Genomic DNA, 12,980 nt, shown 5'->3' on the forward strand with positions numbered 1-12,980 from the left:
TTCTGGCTTGAATTTCAGCAAGAAATACTCTAAAGTGTGCAGTGTTGCCCTCTGAGAGTCATGTCTGAGAGTGCTGTGGTCTGAGAGTGCTGTGGGCGTGGCCGGTGGCCGCTGATTTAAGTGGTGACCACAGAGCTTCCCATTCCTTCCACCGAGGCTCGCCTTGTGGCTCACGCTGCAGTGGGGCAGACCTGCTTTGTTGGCAGTCTGCACTGTAATTAGTGGCCTCACCCTAACATGAAGCTCGTTTCCAGTATCTCATTATATGACGTCTCCACGTCACACCACAACATAAACTAACAGGCACCATCCAAACTATACATTTTTACTCACAGTTGTACATAGGCGGGAACTTTAGTTCTCATCTGCTGAATAATCGCTTAAAAAGTGTTTTAAATCAAGTTCAGGCTGGAAAACTGCCTTACAGCGTGTGGAAGGCTCTGACCATTTCTGAGGCCTGTTGGGTCCGTGTTCTCATGCAGCCAGTCAGACAGCTTCTAGAATGGCTGGTCAAAAGCCTCTTTGTTTAAACTGGATGAAATGCAGAGTTGCGTTACGTTTAAAAACATGTTTAACCCTTTGCACTCCGAACCATTCTGGACATTGGCTACCAGCTACTCTCGACGCTACTTTGCGGCGGAAATGTACATTTACAGACCCTCGTAATCACTAATAAACTGCAATGTCCCCTGAGAGGGGACATCCGAGTGATATGCTAGAATTCTGATGTCCCCTAAAAGGGGACAGCGGAGTGCAAAGGGTTAAAATAGTTCCAATCCTTCATGAGGCAATTTTAAAGGTGAGAGCCTGCTTTGTGTACAGGGTTGCAGTTTGTGCTAGTTCAGTAAGCTCTCCATGACTGTTTAAAAGACCGGCTGCTGAAGCTGTTCTGGGTTACAGACAGAAACTCGGCTGTTCCTGAGCAGTTGTCCTGTTGTAATGGGAGCCAAAGCATCTGGCTGTGGTTTGCTCCCTTCTCACTGTCAGCTTTCTTTCCCCCCAACCCTCTCTGCCTCCACCGTGCTCAGCCGTGAAGTCGATCAAGAAGCAGCACCTGGTGGAGGTGCGGTCCATGGCCAACCCCCCGGCCGCCGTGAAGCTGGCGCTCGAGTCCATCTGCCTGCTGCTGGGCGAGAGCACCACGGACTGGAAGCAGATCCGCTCCATCATCATGCGGGAGAACTTCATCCCCACCATCGTCAACTTCTCTGCCGAGGAGATCAGGTGAGGGTGCGGGCCAGGGGACTGCGGGGGTCGAGGTGGTGGCTGTCTCTGGGTAAGTTGTGTTAGTCACAGAGCTGCCTTTCCAGGCCACTTCCACCACAGGAGTCAGGTTTTCCCCACGTTCCTGCCGGGTTTTCTGGTCCCTCCACCCCTGCGAGCCACGCCCGGCTGCAGAGCTGGCCCCGGCCTGTCTCCTGTCAGGGAGGCGAGACGCCGAAGGTCAGTGTCCTCAGCAGCAGCGTCCACTGTCACCTAGAACGAGGGTCGGAGTGGCTCATCCTCCCTGGTCACTGGGGCAGCAGATGGGAACTGGCCGTTCCATTTGGATTTCCTGAGAGCTCTGCTTCACTTTGCCCGGCACGTCCTTAGCAGCACACCTCTCTGTTGCAGTGACGCCATAAGGGAGAAGATGAAGAAGAACTACATGTCCAACCCGAGCTACAACTATGAAATCGTGAACCGGGCGTCCCTGGCCTGCGGGCCCATGGTGAAGTGGGCCATCGCACAGGTACGGAGCCAGGAGCCCGGAGCCCCGTGCGCGGTGACCTCCTGTGCTGTTTGTTGCCTGTGAATAAGAGTTCTGTCCGCCCTCCTCAGCTCAACTACGCGGACATGCTGAAGCGCGTGGAGCCTCTGCGCAACGAGCTGCAGAAGCTGGAGGACGACGCCAAGGACAACCAGCAGAAGGCCAACGAGGTGGAGCAGATGATCCGGGACCTGGAGGCCAGCATCGCCCGCTACAAGGAGGAGTACGCGGTGCTCATCTCTGAGGCCCAGGCCATCAAAGCAGACCTGGCCGCCGTGGAGGCGAAAGTAAGTCTTCGGGGACCCGCGCCCTCTCTGCCCACCCCCGGCTTCTGCCTCTTGGCGTTCACATGCGGTGCTTGCTGGCCTCACTGGGCAGAGACAGAGTCAGCACCGGAACATGTGCTGCACTTACCACCTTTGCTCAGCAAATTAGCTGTTGTGGCTGGAGGATGCTGGGACGCTGAGTGGCTTTAGGTAGATGCCCCTGGGCAGGGAAAAGCCAGTGCCCCTCCCCCAGCTCCCAACCTGTCTGTTCTCCAGTCACCGAGGGCCTCCTTGTCAGTGCCTCCCGCCCACCGTGTCCCCACCATTGCTCACACCGCCTCTGAGTCCTCAGAATACTCTCTCTGCCCCGCACCAGCCCTTTCCCAGCTGTCCCTTCACCTTCCTTCTTCCTGCCCCGTCTCTGCTCACGCACGGGCTGATACGCCCGACCCTTCGGGCTGCGACCGGGAGCCTGTTGGTGTTCCAGCCCGCCCCCACGCTGCAGTGGGGAACAGCGTGCACTTCCCGCGTAGACCCTGCTGCTTGTCCTCTAGGTAAACCGGAGCACTGCCCTCCTGAAGAGCCTGTCCGCTGAGCGCGAACGCTGGGAAAAAACCAGCGAAACCTTCAAGAACCAGATGTCCACCATCGCTGGGGACTGCCTCCTGTCGGGGGCGTTCATTGCCTACGCAGGTTACTTTGACCAGCAGATGCGGCAGAACCTGTTCACCACGTGGTCCCACCACCTGCAGCAGGCCAACATCCAGGTACCATCCCAGGAGGGGGGGGGGTGTCTAACCGATCCGGAAACGGGCCCCGCCCAGAAGCGTGCCGCGGATCCTAACCGCCCTGCCCCGCAGTTCCGCACAGACATCGCCCGGACGGAGTACCTGTCCAACGCCGACGAGCGCCTCCGCTGGCAGGCCAGCTCCTTACCTGCCGACGACCTGTGCACAGAGAACGCCATCATGCTCAAACGCTTCAACAGGTATGCCGGTTGCCAGGCGTGTGCAGACCCGTTTCCAACACTCCCCGTGGGCAGGGTGGAAGGGCCGTGGGCCGTGGGCAGGCAGTGCCTACCGGGTCTGTGCTTACTCCGATGGAGGGGCATGTCCTTCTGTTCGGTCTCAGCGTCTGAATCGCTCTGCAGTGACCGTTTCTGCTCTAACCTTTTGAAACAGAATGGCCGGGTTGTGTGTCGGGGTGGACATTAAACAGACCAGACCCTCTTGAAATGTTAGGACTAAAAATATTCAGCTTGACGTAGCGTTAAAGGGGAAGTTGCTGCCGGAGTGAGACATGTGACTCCACAAAGGTGGGCCAGACACTGCCGGTCGCAGGGTCCTCGGGACGGACCATGGTGGCACCCAGCTTTCAGGCTCGGCCCTCGGCAGCAGCACTCACACCCTGTGTCCTTGCTGTTTCCTTTTTTAAAGATTTTTAAAATCGATTTTTAGTGAGAGAGAGAGAGAGAGAGAGAAAGAGAAACATCAATGTGAGAGTGTTAAACATCTATCGAGTCTGTAACCCGGACATTACCCTAACGGGGAATCAAACTGGCAACCTGTCGTGGTACTGGACACTGCCCACGTGAGCCACACCGGCCCGGGTGGTTTTTTTAAACCTTATCCTCGTGTTTGTTTTTAACCTCACCGGAGCGACTCGGGGCCTGTGAGCCCTTGCTGTGTGCCACTATTCAGGGACACACAGTGGACTGCCCTATCAGAGTTCGGGAGCAAACCCTGAGGTCCCATGAGCAGATGAGCAGCTCGCCTGTGGTGCTGGCGAGAGTGTTGCTCCCTGGGTGGTGTGTGAGCTGGTCTGTCTCATGGAAAGTGCGCACACTTCCAGGCGCCAATTCGATAGCTGGCAGTGGGGCCAAGTGCGCCAGCGGAAGGTGGGGTGCGACAGGTGCCCTCGTTAGGCCTGTGCCCGGGGAGGCGGGGGGGTCCTTGCCAGCCCGCTGTCCACACAGCTGTGCACACACCCAAGGGGGCTCGGCAGGCCTCACTCCGCCTGCCGAGCCCCCTTGGGTGCTGAGGGGGGTGTGCTCTCCACCTGCCTTGTCCGGCTCAGCCCCCGCGCCCCCATGTTCTTGTCCTTCCTGTTGCCTTCCCTGACCAGCTCCCCCGCCTCGTCCTCAGGTACCCGCTGATCATCGACCCCTCAGGACAGGCCACAGAGTTCATCATGAACGAGTACAAGGACCGCAAGATCACGCGGACCAGCTTCCTGGACGACGCCTTCAGGAAGAACCTGGAGAGCGCGCTGCGGTTCGGGAACCCGCTCCTGGTCCAGGTCCGTGCGCCTCCGACTCCTCACATGCTGCTCCGAGAGTGACGGCCCCTTAGGGCGACGTCTGGTTGTTCCAACACAGGCAGTCCGTGAGAGATACACTGACTGACGTGGTACAGAGGGGCAGACTGTGAGCTTTGTGGGCCTTCCTGTAGCCTGGCAGGGAAAGCTTAGAGATTGTTGTTAGAAAACAAACCCAACAGCAGCAGTGCTTGCACATAGATTCCACTTAGCTGGACCCCTGTCCCTGGCGGTGACAGAGATGCCGGCAGTTGTGGGCAGGTCTGACCAACGTGACTAAGGACGGAGTGTTTTAAAGCAGCCCCTGTGGCTCTGGCTGCCCTGTCGCCAGTGCCGGTCTGAGCGGCTGGTCGCTAGGGCGGTGTGCTAGATGTCCAGGAAGAACTGCAGCGAGTACTGAGCAGGACGGCGGTCGATGCACCCTTACGTGGTGCACAAGTACTCCCCAGCCAACTGCACGTGTGTCCGCAGGACGTGGAAAGCTACGACCCGGTGTTGAACCCGGTGCTGAACCGCGAGGTGCGGCGCACAGGAGGGAGAGTGCTGATCACCCTCGGGGACCAGGACATTGACCTGTCGCCCTCGTTCGTCATCTTCCTGTCCACCCGCGATCCAACCGTAAGGAGCGAGGCCCTTCCCGCAGAATGGCGTGTTGGGGTCAAGGCTGGCGCACCAAAGCGGATGATGGTCCTGTTCCCCCTTCCGGCAGGTGGAGTTCCCTCCAGACCTCTGCTCCCGGGTCACCTTCGTCAACTTCACCGTCACCCGCAGCAGCTTACAGAGCCAGTGCCTCAATGAGGTGCTCAAAGCAGAGAGACCGGACGTGGACGAGAAACGCTCCGACCTCCTTAAGCTCCAAGGTACGCTCCGGGCGGGGCTGGTCCGGAGGCCAGGCTCCGAGGGGCCGATGTTCCGGGCGTGCGGCGGGCTCAGGGGCATCCCTTAGCCGGGCGCGCGGCCGCAGACCCCGTGTCGTGTTCCAGGCGAGTTCCAGCTCCGCCTGCGGCAGCTGGAGAAGTCCCTGCTGCAGGCGCTCAACGAGGTGAAGGGGCGCATCCTGGACGACGACACCATCATCACGACGCTGGAGAACCTCAAGCGGGAGGCCGCCGAGGTGACGCGCAAGGTCGAGGAGACCGACATCGTGATGCAGGAGGTGGAGACGGTGTCCCAGCAGTACCTGCCGCTGTCCACCGCCTGCAGCAGCATCTACTTCACCATGGAGTCCCTGAAGCAGGTGACCGCGCGGCAGGCAGGGCCCCGGCCGGGCGAGGGCACGCGGTGCCGGGTGGGTGCTGACGGCCGCGTCCCCTCGGCAGATACACTTCCTGTACCAGTACTCGCTGCAGTTCTTCCTGGACATCTACCACAACGTGCTGTACGAGAACCCCAACCTGAAGGGCATCACGGACCACACGCAGCGCCTCTCCATCATCACCAAGGACCTCTTCCAGGTGCGGCCGCTGGCTCTCAGGTGGGGGTGGGCGGGGCACACAGAGGGGCTCCTCGGAGCAGCAGCATTTCCTGCTTTGGCCCCCAGGTGGCGTTCAACCGGGTGGCCCGGGGCATGCTGCACCAGGACCACATCACCTTTGCCATGCTGCTGGCCAGGATCAAGCTGAAGGGCACCCTCGGGTAAGGGCGGCACCGGCCACTCCAGCCTGGGCGGCGGGTTTTGTAGGTTGCCTGCGGGCGCTGTCCTGTCAGTCATGGCGGCTCTCGTCGTGACCGTGGAGTCTGAGACACCTACTTGCCCACCACCCTTTGCAGGGAGCCCACCTACGATGCGGAGTTCCAGCACTTCCTGAGAGGGAAGGAGATCGTGCTGACGGCAGGCTCCACGCCCACCATCCAGGGCCTGACGGTGGAGCAGGCCGAAGCCGTGGTGAGGCTGAGCTGCCTCCCTGCCTTCAGAGACCTGATCGCCAAGGTCCAGGCCGACGAGGTAGGTGCTAACGTTCCCTCCCGGGAGACGCACTAGGGGTGTGTGTGTCATGCAAACTGGAGCCTCCTGCTGTGCGCCTGTGTCAGACGTCTGTCCAGGGCCATCCTGTGCCCATGAACATGGCTCTGCTCACGGTGATGCTCCCACTGTTGTCTCCACAGCAATTTGGCATCTGGCTGGACAGCAGCTCCCCCGAGCAGACGGTGCCCTACCTCTGGAGTGAAGAGAGCCCCGCATGTGAGCCCCTCAGCCCCGCATCGCCCTCCTGGGCTGCTCAGCCACTGGTTCCCAGAGCAGTGTCTGTGCTGAAGCTTTGGGAGTCGGCTTAGCGGAGGGAGAGCAAACCTTGCTCATGCCTGTGCCCTCTCATGCTTCAGGACCAACAGGAACTGATAGGAAGGCCTGGCCCGGCACGGAGGGGACACGGGCTGTTTCTCAGTGTGTGGCCAGCCAGGCTCATAGCAGCCGGGATGAGGCCACGGGGAGGACTGGTGATGACCGCCGTTCTGTAGACTGAGGATTCAGGGTCCTCTCTACCCAGTGATTAAGTGCATGCAGGGGCTCACTGAGGACCCAGGACGGGCAGTCCCCCCGGGCAGAGAGGACAGAGGCAGTGTCCTGACTTCCGGGGGCCGAGTGTTTGCCGATTAGAGACTCCTCCCGAGGAAGTCGGAGAGGGGGGGCGGGGTCAGCTCAGTCCGTGCTGTCACCAACTCCCACCCTTCATCCGGCCTCGTTTCAGCGCCCATCGGGCAAGCCATCCACCGCCTGCTGCTGATCCAGGCTTTCCGCCCCGACCGTCTGCTGGCCATGGCCCACGTGTTTGTCTCCACGAACCTCGGGGAGTCCTTCATGTCCATCATGGAGCAGCCGCTCGACCTGACGCACATCGTGGACACGGAGGTGGGCCTCTCACAGGGCTCTCCTCGCTCCGCACGGGGCACGCCATCCGCTGGATGGCCGAGCTGAATCCCGACTTCTTCATCTGCAGGTGAAGCCCAACACGCCCGTCCTCATGTGCTCCGTGCCTGGCTACGACGCCAGCGGGCACGTGGAAGACCTGGCGGCTGAGCAGAACACGCAGATCACGTCCATCGCGATCGGTAAGGGTGGGGGTGAGGGGAGGGTGCCCAGGGGTGGGTGCCCAATCACATTCTGGGCGGGATGCCCCTCAGCGCTCCCGCCCGCGCCCGGTGCTGACTCAGCTTCTGGCCCCAGGCTCCGCAGAAGGCTTCAACCAGGCAGACAAGGCGATCAACACGGCGGTGAAGTCGGGCAGGTAGGCCTGCTGCTTGTTGGGGACACGGGCCCAGGGGCTGACGGGAGGCTGAGGTGCGGCTCTCGCTCTGCCTGCAGGTGGGTGATGCTGAAGAACGTGCACCTGGCCCCGGGGTGGCTGATGCAGCTTGAGAAGAAGCTGCACTCCCTGCAGCCGCACGCCTGCTTCCGGCTCTTCCTCACCATGGAGATCAATCCCAAGGTGGGCGCAGGGTCGGACGCTGGTGGCACCTCTGCCCAGGTGGGGTGGATCCCTGAGCCACAGTGCCCAGCACACCAGAGTGGTGACAGGCTCTCTTCTCAGGTGCCCGTGAACCTGCTCCGAGCTGGCCGCATCTTCGTCTTCGAGCCGCCCCCGGGGGTGAAGGCCAACATGCTGAGGACGTTCAGCAGCATCCCCGTCTCGCGGATATGCAAGGTGAGGCCGCCTTGTCCTCTCAGCCAAAGGCGGGCCCGGTATCGAATCCAGGCACAGCCTCTGTGCTCCCAGAAGAGGGGCCCTAACTGCAGGCAGATGAACACGCATAAAAGGTGGAAAGGTCCATGCACTCGGTCTGGGGCAGGGCTGTGACACGCCCAGTAAAGTTCTGGAACCCAGATTGGTATCCCAGGCGTTGGGGAATCCATTGCTCCCGTCATGGCGCCCTGAGGGTGTGGGCAGGAGGCGGGCACTCATGCTGCAGTTGACCCTGGAACAATGTGACCTCTGCAGTAAAAAACTCACGTGTAATCTTTGACTCCCCAAAAGCCTTCGCAGTCAGGGGCTGTGGGTTGGTTCAGGGTTCCAATGGATACCAAACTCCATGCTGCTCCAGTCCCCTGTGTACATGGCACAGAACAATGCATGTAATCAGCCCTCCACATCTGGGGGTGCAAAGCCCAGCAATAGGAAGAGCTGACTATTTACTGAAAACAAGTCCATGTGTGAATCGACCGTGCAGTCCAAACCCACGTAGTTGGGGGCCAGCGTGTTGAGTGTTGTGCCAGCGTGCACCTTTCGGACACGGGGAGAGCATCGTCTTCGCGGCACTTTTGTGAATGGCCCATCTCAGCAGCATCACTAACCACCTCACGGTTGTGTTAACTTGCCGCACAGTAAGCCCTCGGTGATTCGGTGTGCGGATGTGGGAAGCTCTTTTCAAAGCCTCGATTCCCATGAGGATCGGCTTTCCCAGGCCGAAAGGGGCCGCTCTCTGTGACCTGTCCCCGGTAACCTTCCTCCCGCAGTCTCCCAACGAGCGTGCGCGCTTGTACTTCCTGCTGGCCTGGTTCCACGCCATCATCCAGGAGCGCTTACGCTACGCTCCCCTGGGCTGGTCCAAGAAGTACGAGTTTGGGGAGTCGGACCTGCGGTCGGCCTGCGACACCGTGGACACGTGGCTGGACGACACAGCAAAGGCAAGTGTGGGTGTGCCTGTCGGAGGGCGGGGAAGCTAGAAACACGGTGGCCTGTCAGGTGTGAGTGTGAGGGCCCTGGAGACGGGGATCCAGGGCGCCCCCACCCCTACTGACCAGCCTTGGCTCGCCCAGGGGCGGCAGAACATCTCGCCAGACAAGATCCCCTGGTCCGCGCTGAAGACCCTGATGGCCCAGTCCATCTACGGCGGGCGCGTGGACAACGAGTTCGACCAGCGTCTGCTCAACACCTTCCTGGAGCGCCTCTTCACCACCAAGAGTTTCGACAGCGAGTTCAAGCTGGCCTGCAAGGTGGACGGGCACAAGGACATCCAAATGCCGGACGGCATCAGGTACGGCCGCTCCCTGCCCACGCGGTCGGGGCACCGGGCAGTTCCCGTCACGTGTGACGGCGTGTTCCCTGTGCTGGCTTTCCAGGCGAGAGGAGTTTGTGCAGTGGGTGGAGCTGCTCCCCGACACGCAGACGCCCTCCTGGCTGGGCCTGCCCAACAACGCCGAGCGAGTCCTCCTCACCACCCAGGGTGAGTGCCCGCCGCCTCAGGCGCCCGCCCTGCTCTGGGGCAGCGCCTGCACCCCCAGCGTCCTGCAGCTCAGGCTGGGCGGGCAGTGTGTCTGTGCCAGTGAGGGGTCACTCCATCTTGTTGTCTGAGTGATGGCAAGTACCTGGTATCAAGTGATGTTTAAACCATCCGTCTCTCATTGGAGTGTCTTTTAGAACTTTTTCTTTTAGAACTTTTTCTTTTAACTTGCCAGACGTTTTCCCAATAAGCATCTGCTCCAGTGGTTCTCAAAGTGTGGTCCCCAGACCAGCATGAGCCTCCCCTGCACATTCTTAGAAAGGCAGGTCCTCAGGCCACCCCACACCTTCGGACTTGGAACTGGCTGCAGGGGGGCCAGCCATCTGTTTTGGGGAGGGGGGTGGTTTTAATTAATTTTTAGAGAGAGGAGGAGGAGAAAGAAACATCGGTGTGAGAGTGCAGCATGGGCGGCTGCCTCCTGCACGCCCTGTGGATGACTCACTCTGTGGCCTCACGTTGAAGTCCTTTCTTTGCTCTCCGTTGCCTCGCTTCCCTCTGCTGCTGGGACCTGGCCCAGGCGTGGACATGATCAGCAAGATGCTGAAGATGCAGATGCTGGAGGACGAGGACGACCTGGCCTACGCCGAGACCGAGAAGAAGGCGCGGGCGGACTCCACGTCCGACGGCCGCCCCGCCTGGATGAGGACGCTGCACACCACCGCCTCCAACTGGCTGCACCTCATCCCCCAGACGCTGAGCCACCTCAAGCGGACGGTGGACAACATTAAGGTGGCCCGCGGGAGGGGGGGCCACCGACGCCAGGGGCTCGGGATGCTCTTAGCTGGGTGGCCAGGTGGTAGAGGTGGGGCTACCCAAGTCCAGGGGCTTCATAATGCTCTTAGCCGGGGGGTAGACTGCTCAGTGCTGTCTCAGAGGCTCTCGCCCCAGCCAGATGGGAGGGCTGCCCTCACTGCACTGCGAGTCCCGAAGGCTGTCCGTCTCCCGGGAGCTGGGGTCCAACCAGCGTCCTGGAGGTCGGCCCAGATCGTGCTCAGGCAGCCGAGGGCACCTGCTCGGTGCTGTGGGTCCTGGGGCTGGTTACCAGGCGGATCCTCTGCTAAACCCTCTTCCCCCTCTCTGCCTTCGGTGCGAACCACCTCAGGACCCCCTGTTCCGATTCTTCGAGAGAGAAGTGAAGATGGGCGCCAAGTTGCTGCAGGACGTCCGCCAGGACCTCGCTGACGTCGTCCAAGTGTGCGAGGGGAAGAAGAAGCAGACCAACTACCTGCGCACGCTCATCAACGAGCTGGTGAAAGGTGTGTTCGGGACGGGGGCGGGCCTGTGCTCAGCGCGTTGGCAGGTCCCCTCGCACCACATCCCCTCGCCGATTCTCCGGCCGCTGGGCCCCCTCACTTGGGCAGCCTGAGGAAGGCAGGCCGAAGGCATTTGCTTTCCTTTATTCTGGTCCATCGAACATTAACTAAAAGCTTTATGCAACTTGTGCAGTATACAGGGTGGGGCAGGAGAAAAAGGTGCCGTGGGTGCAGCGACGCAGGGCAGCCCAGGTTTGTCTCCCAGCAACCCCAAGAGCCCGAATCGCCAGATCCCCTCCAGGCAGAGCGGGGGGCGAGAGGCTGTGGCTGTGGTGTCGGGTCCTCCAGACACGCACCCTCGGGTGCACTGACTGCTGCCGAGCAGGCGGAGCCCTGGCCAGGGCGCATGCGGTGCCACTGGGTTCGGGGTGGACACACTCGGGGACCCACGTGAGTGCAGCAGGTGGGCCCAGCCTGTGCTGGGGGATTGTGGGAACTGACGCCGGCAGCCGGGGTCTTCTTGCAGGGATCTTGCCACGCAGCTGGTCCCACTACACGGTACCTGCGGGCATGACCGTCATCCAGTGGGTGGCCGACTTCAGCGAGAGGATCAAGCAGCTACAGAATATTTCTCTGGCAGCTGCGTCCGGCGGCGCCAAGGAGCTGAAGGTGGTGACAGCGCTCCTGAGGGGCTGGGGGAGGGTGGCAGCAGCGGGTGGGGGGCGGAGGAGGCAAGCAGGGGCCCAGCTCTGACCCGGGAGGACGCGTGGGGCATGCTCCTCACCAGGGCTGCTTCTCCCCCAGAACATCCACGTGTGTCTGGGCGGCCTGTTTGTGCCCGAGGCGTACATCACCGCCACCAGGCAGTACGTGGCCCAGGCCAACAGCTGGTCCCTGGAGGAGCTCTGCCTGGAGGTCAATGTCACCACTTCGCAGAACACCACCCTGGACGCCTGCAGCTTTGGGGTCACGGGTGAGTTGAGGGTCCCGAGCACAAAAGCTGGGCACGTGTCGCTCCCCAAGTGTTGAAGGTGGTCAGTGGGCCATGGTTCAGCCGTGAGCACCCCGCCATGGGTTCCCGGGCCATTCCCACTCTTAATAGCCGGTTTTCCTCCAGGTTTGAAGCTGCAGGGAGCCACGTGCAGCAACAACAAGCTCTCGCTCTCCAACGCCATCTCCACAGTCCTGCCGCTCACGCAGCTGCGCTGGGTCAAGCAGACCAACGCGGAGAAGAAGGCTAACGTGGTAGGTGACGCCTCCGGGCCCTGTGGCCGGGGAGACACGGCCCCGTAGCCAGAGCGAAGTCACGTCCCCTCCACCGGGAGCGGGACCTGGCCTGGTCAGCAGTCTCCCCACGTCCCTCAGGAAGGCCCGCGGCACCTGCAGCCGCTCCGCCTCTCCCTCGCCAGCACTGACCCGCTTTCCTCGCAGGTGACCCTGCCTGTCTACCTGAACTTCACCCGGGCAGACCTCATCTTCACGGTGGACTTCGAAATCGCCACCAAGGAAGACCCTCGCAGCTTCTACGAGCGTGGGGTGGCCGTCCTGTGCACGGAGTGAGCGCTGTCTCCAGTCCCCGTCTGCAGGGGAAGATGCAATATTTAACATGCACTCGTTCTTAAAGCCTCTGAAGGATGCACTTGGCAAAGCCACATCGTCGGTTTGAGGCTGGAGGAGCAAGAGTGCGGACGACGGTCAGGACTGGTGGGAGGGAGGCTGACGGGCCCAGGCCTGTGCTTTGAGGTTGATGGCATGGCTTGTTTTATTAAATAAAACACTAAGCATGACCCGCTCCTGCCTCTTCTGTCTCGGCCCCGCCCGGGCACTGGGCCGCGGGCACTCGGTGAGCTCCGCTGCGGCTGCTGCGTTACAAGCCTGGGTAGGAAGCCCTCAGGGCACCAAGCAGCCAGGTGTCCTGGATCAATTTGATACCTGAGCCCGGCCAGCATGGCTCAGTGGTTGAGATCAACCTGAGAACCAAGAGGTCACGGTCAGGGCACATGCCCAGGTTGCGGGCTGGATCACCAGTGTGGGACATGCAGGGGGCAGCCGATCAGAATCCCTCTCATCGATGATTTTATCTTCCCCTCTCCCTTCCTCTCTGAAGTCAATAAAAATAACCGATACCTTAGCTTGTGCAGCCCCTCGTGGGGGAGCCGGTGCCAGGCCCTTGTCCAT

General features: G+C 61.0%; 1 protein-coding gene across 1 annotated transcript in view; it reads left to right on the forward strand.

Moving 5' to 3' along the window:
- The window catches only part of DYNC1H1 (dynein cytoplasmic 1 heavy chain 1), a 74,878-nt gene extending 62,289 nt beyond the window's left edge, over positions 1-12,589 (forward strand). Inside the window, exons 52-78 of the mRNA XM_084869720.1 lie at positions 1,029-1,224; positions 1,615-1,732; positions 1,822-2,037; positions 2,571-2,783; positions 2,877-3,004; positions 4,161-4,314; positions 4,804-4,950; positions 5,042-5,192; positions 5,316-5,569; positions 5,652-5,786; positions 5,873-5,967; positions 6,103-6,277; positions 6,439-6,514; positions 7,020-7,180; positions 7,269-7,380; positions 7,496-7,556; positions 7,634-7,757; positions 7,860-7,973; positions 8,783-8,953; positions 9,086-9,303; positions 9,389-9,492; positions 10,067-10,278; positions 10,652-10,805; positions 11,329-11,471; positions 11,607-11,775; positions 11,920-12,047; positions 12,234-12,589. Of these exons, the coding sequence (XP_084725846.1) occupies positions 1,029-1,224; positions 1,615-1,732; positions 1,822-2,037; positions 2,571-2,783; positions 2,877-3,004; positions 4,161-4,314; positions 4,804-4,950; positions 5,042-5,192; positions 5,316-5,569; positions 5,652-5,786; positions 5,873-5,967; positions 6,103-6,277; positions 6,439-6,514; positions 7,020-7,180; positions 7,269-7,380; positions 7,496-7,556; positions 7,634-7,757; positions 7,860-7,973; positions 8,783-8,953; positions 9,086-9,303; positions 9,389-9,492; positions 10,067-10,278; positions 10,652-10,805; positions 11,329-11,471; positions 11,607-11,775; positions 11,920-12,047; positions 12,234-12,362 (4,058 nt within the window). The 3' untranslated portion in view covers positions 12,363-12,589. The remainder of the gene's footprint in view (positions 1-1,028; positions 1,225-1,614; positions 1,733-1,821; positions 2,038-2,570; positions 2,784-2,876; positions 3,005-4,160; positions 4,315-4,803; positions 4,951-5,041; positions 5,193-5,315; positions 5,570-5,651; positions 5,787-5,872; positions 5,968-6,102; positions 6,278-6,438; positions 6,515-7,019; positions 7,181-7,268; positions 7,381-7,495; positions 7,557-7,633; positions 7,758-7,859; positions 7,974-8,782; positions 8,954-9,085; positions 9,304-9,388; positions 9,493-10,066; positions 10,279-10,651; positions 10,806-11,328; positions 11,472-11,606; positions 11,776-11,919; positions 12,048-12,233) is intronic.
- Positions 12,590-12,980: the final 391 nt, after the last annotated feature.

The sequence above is a fragment of the Pipistrellus hanaki genome, assembly GCF_964339955.1.
Source record: "Pipistrellus hanaki genome assembly, chromosome: 1".
In the NCBI taxonomy this organism is placed as follows: domain Eukaryota; kingdom Metazoa; phylum Chordata; class Mammalia; order Chiroptera; family Vespertilionidae; genus Pipistrellus; species Pipistrellus hanaki.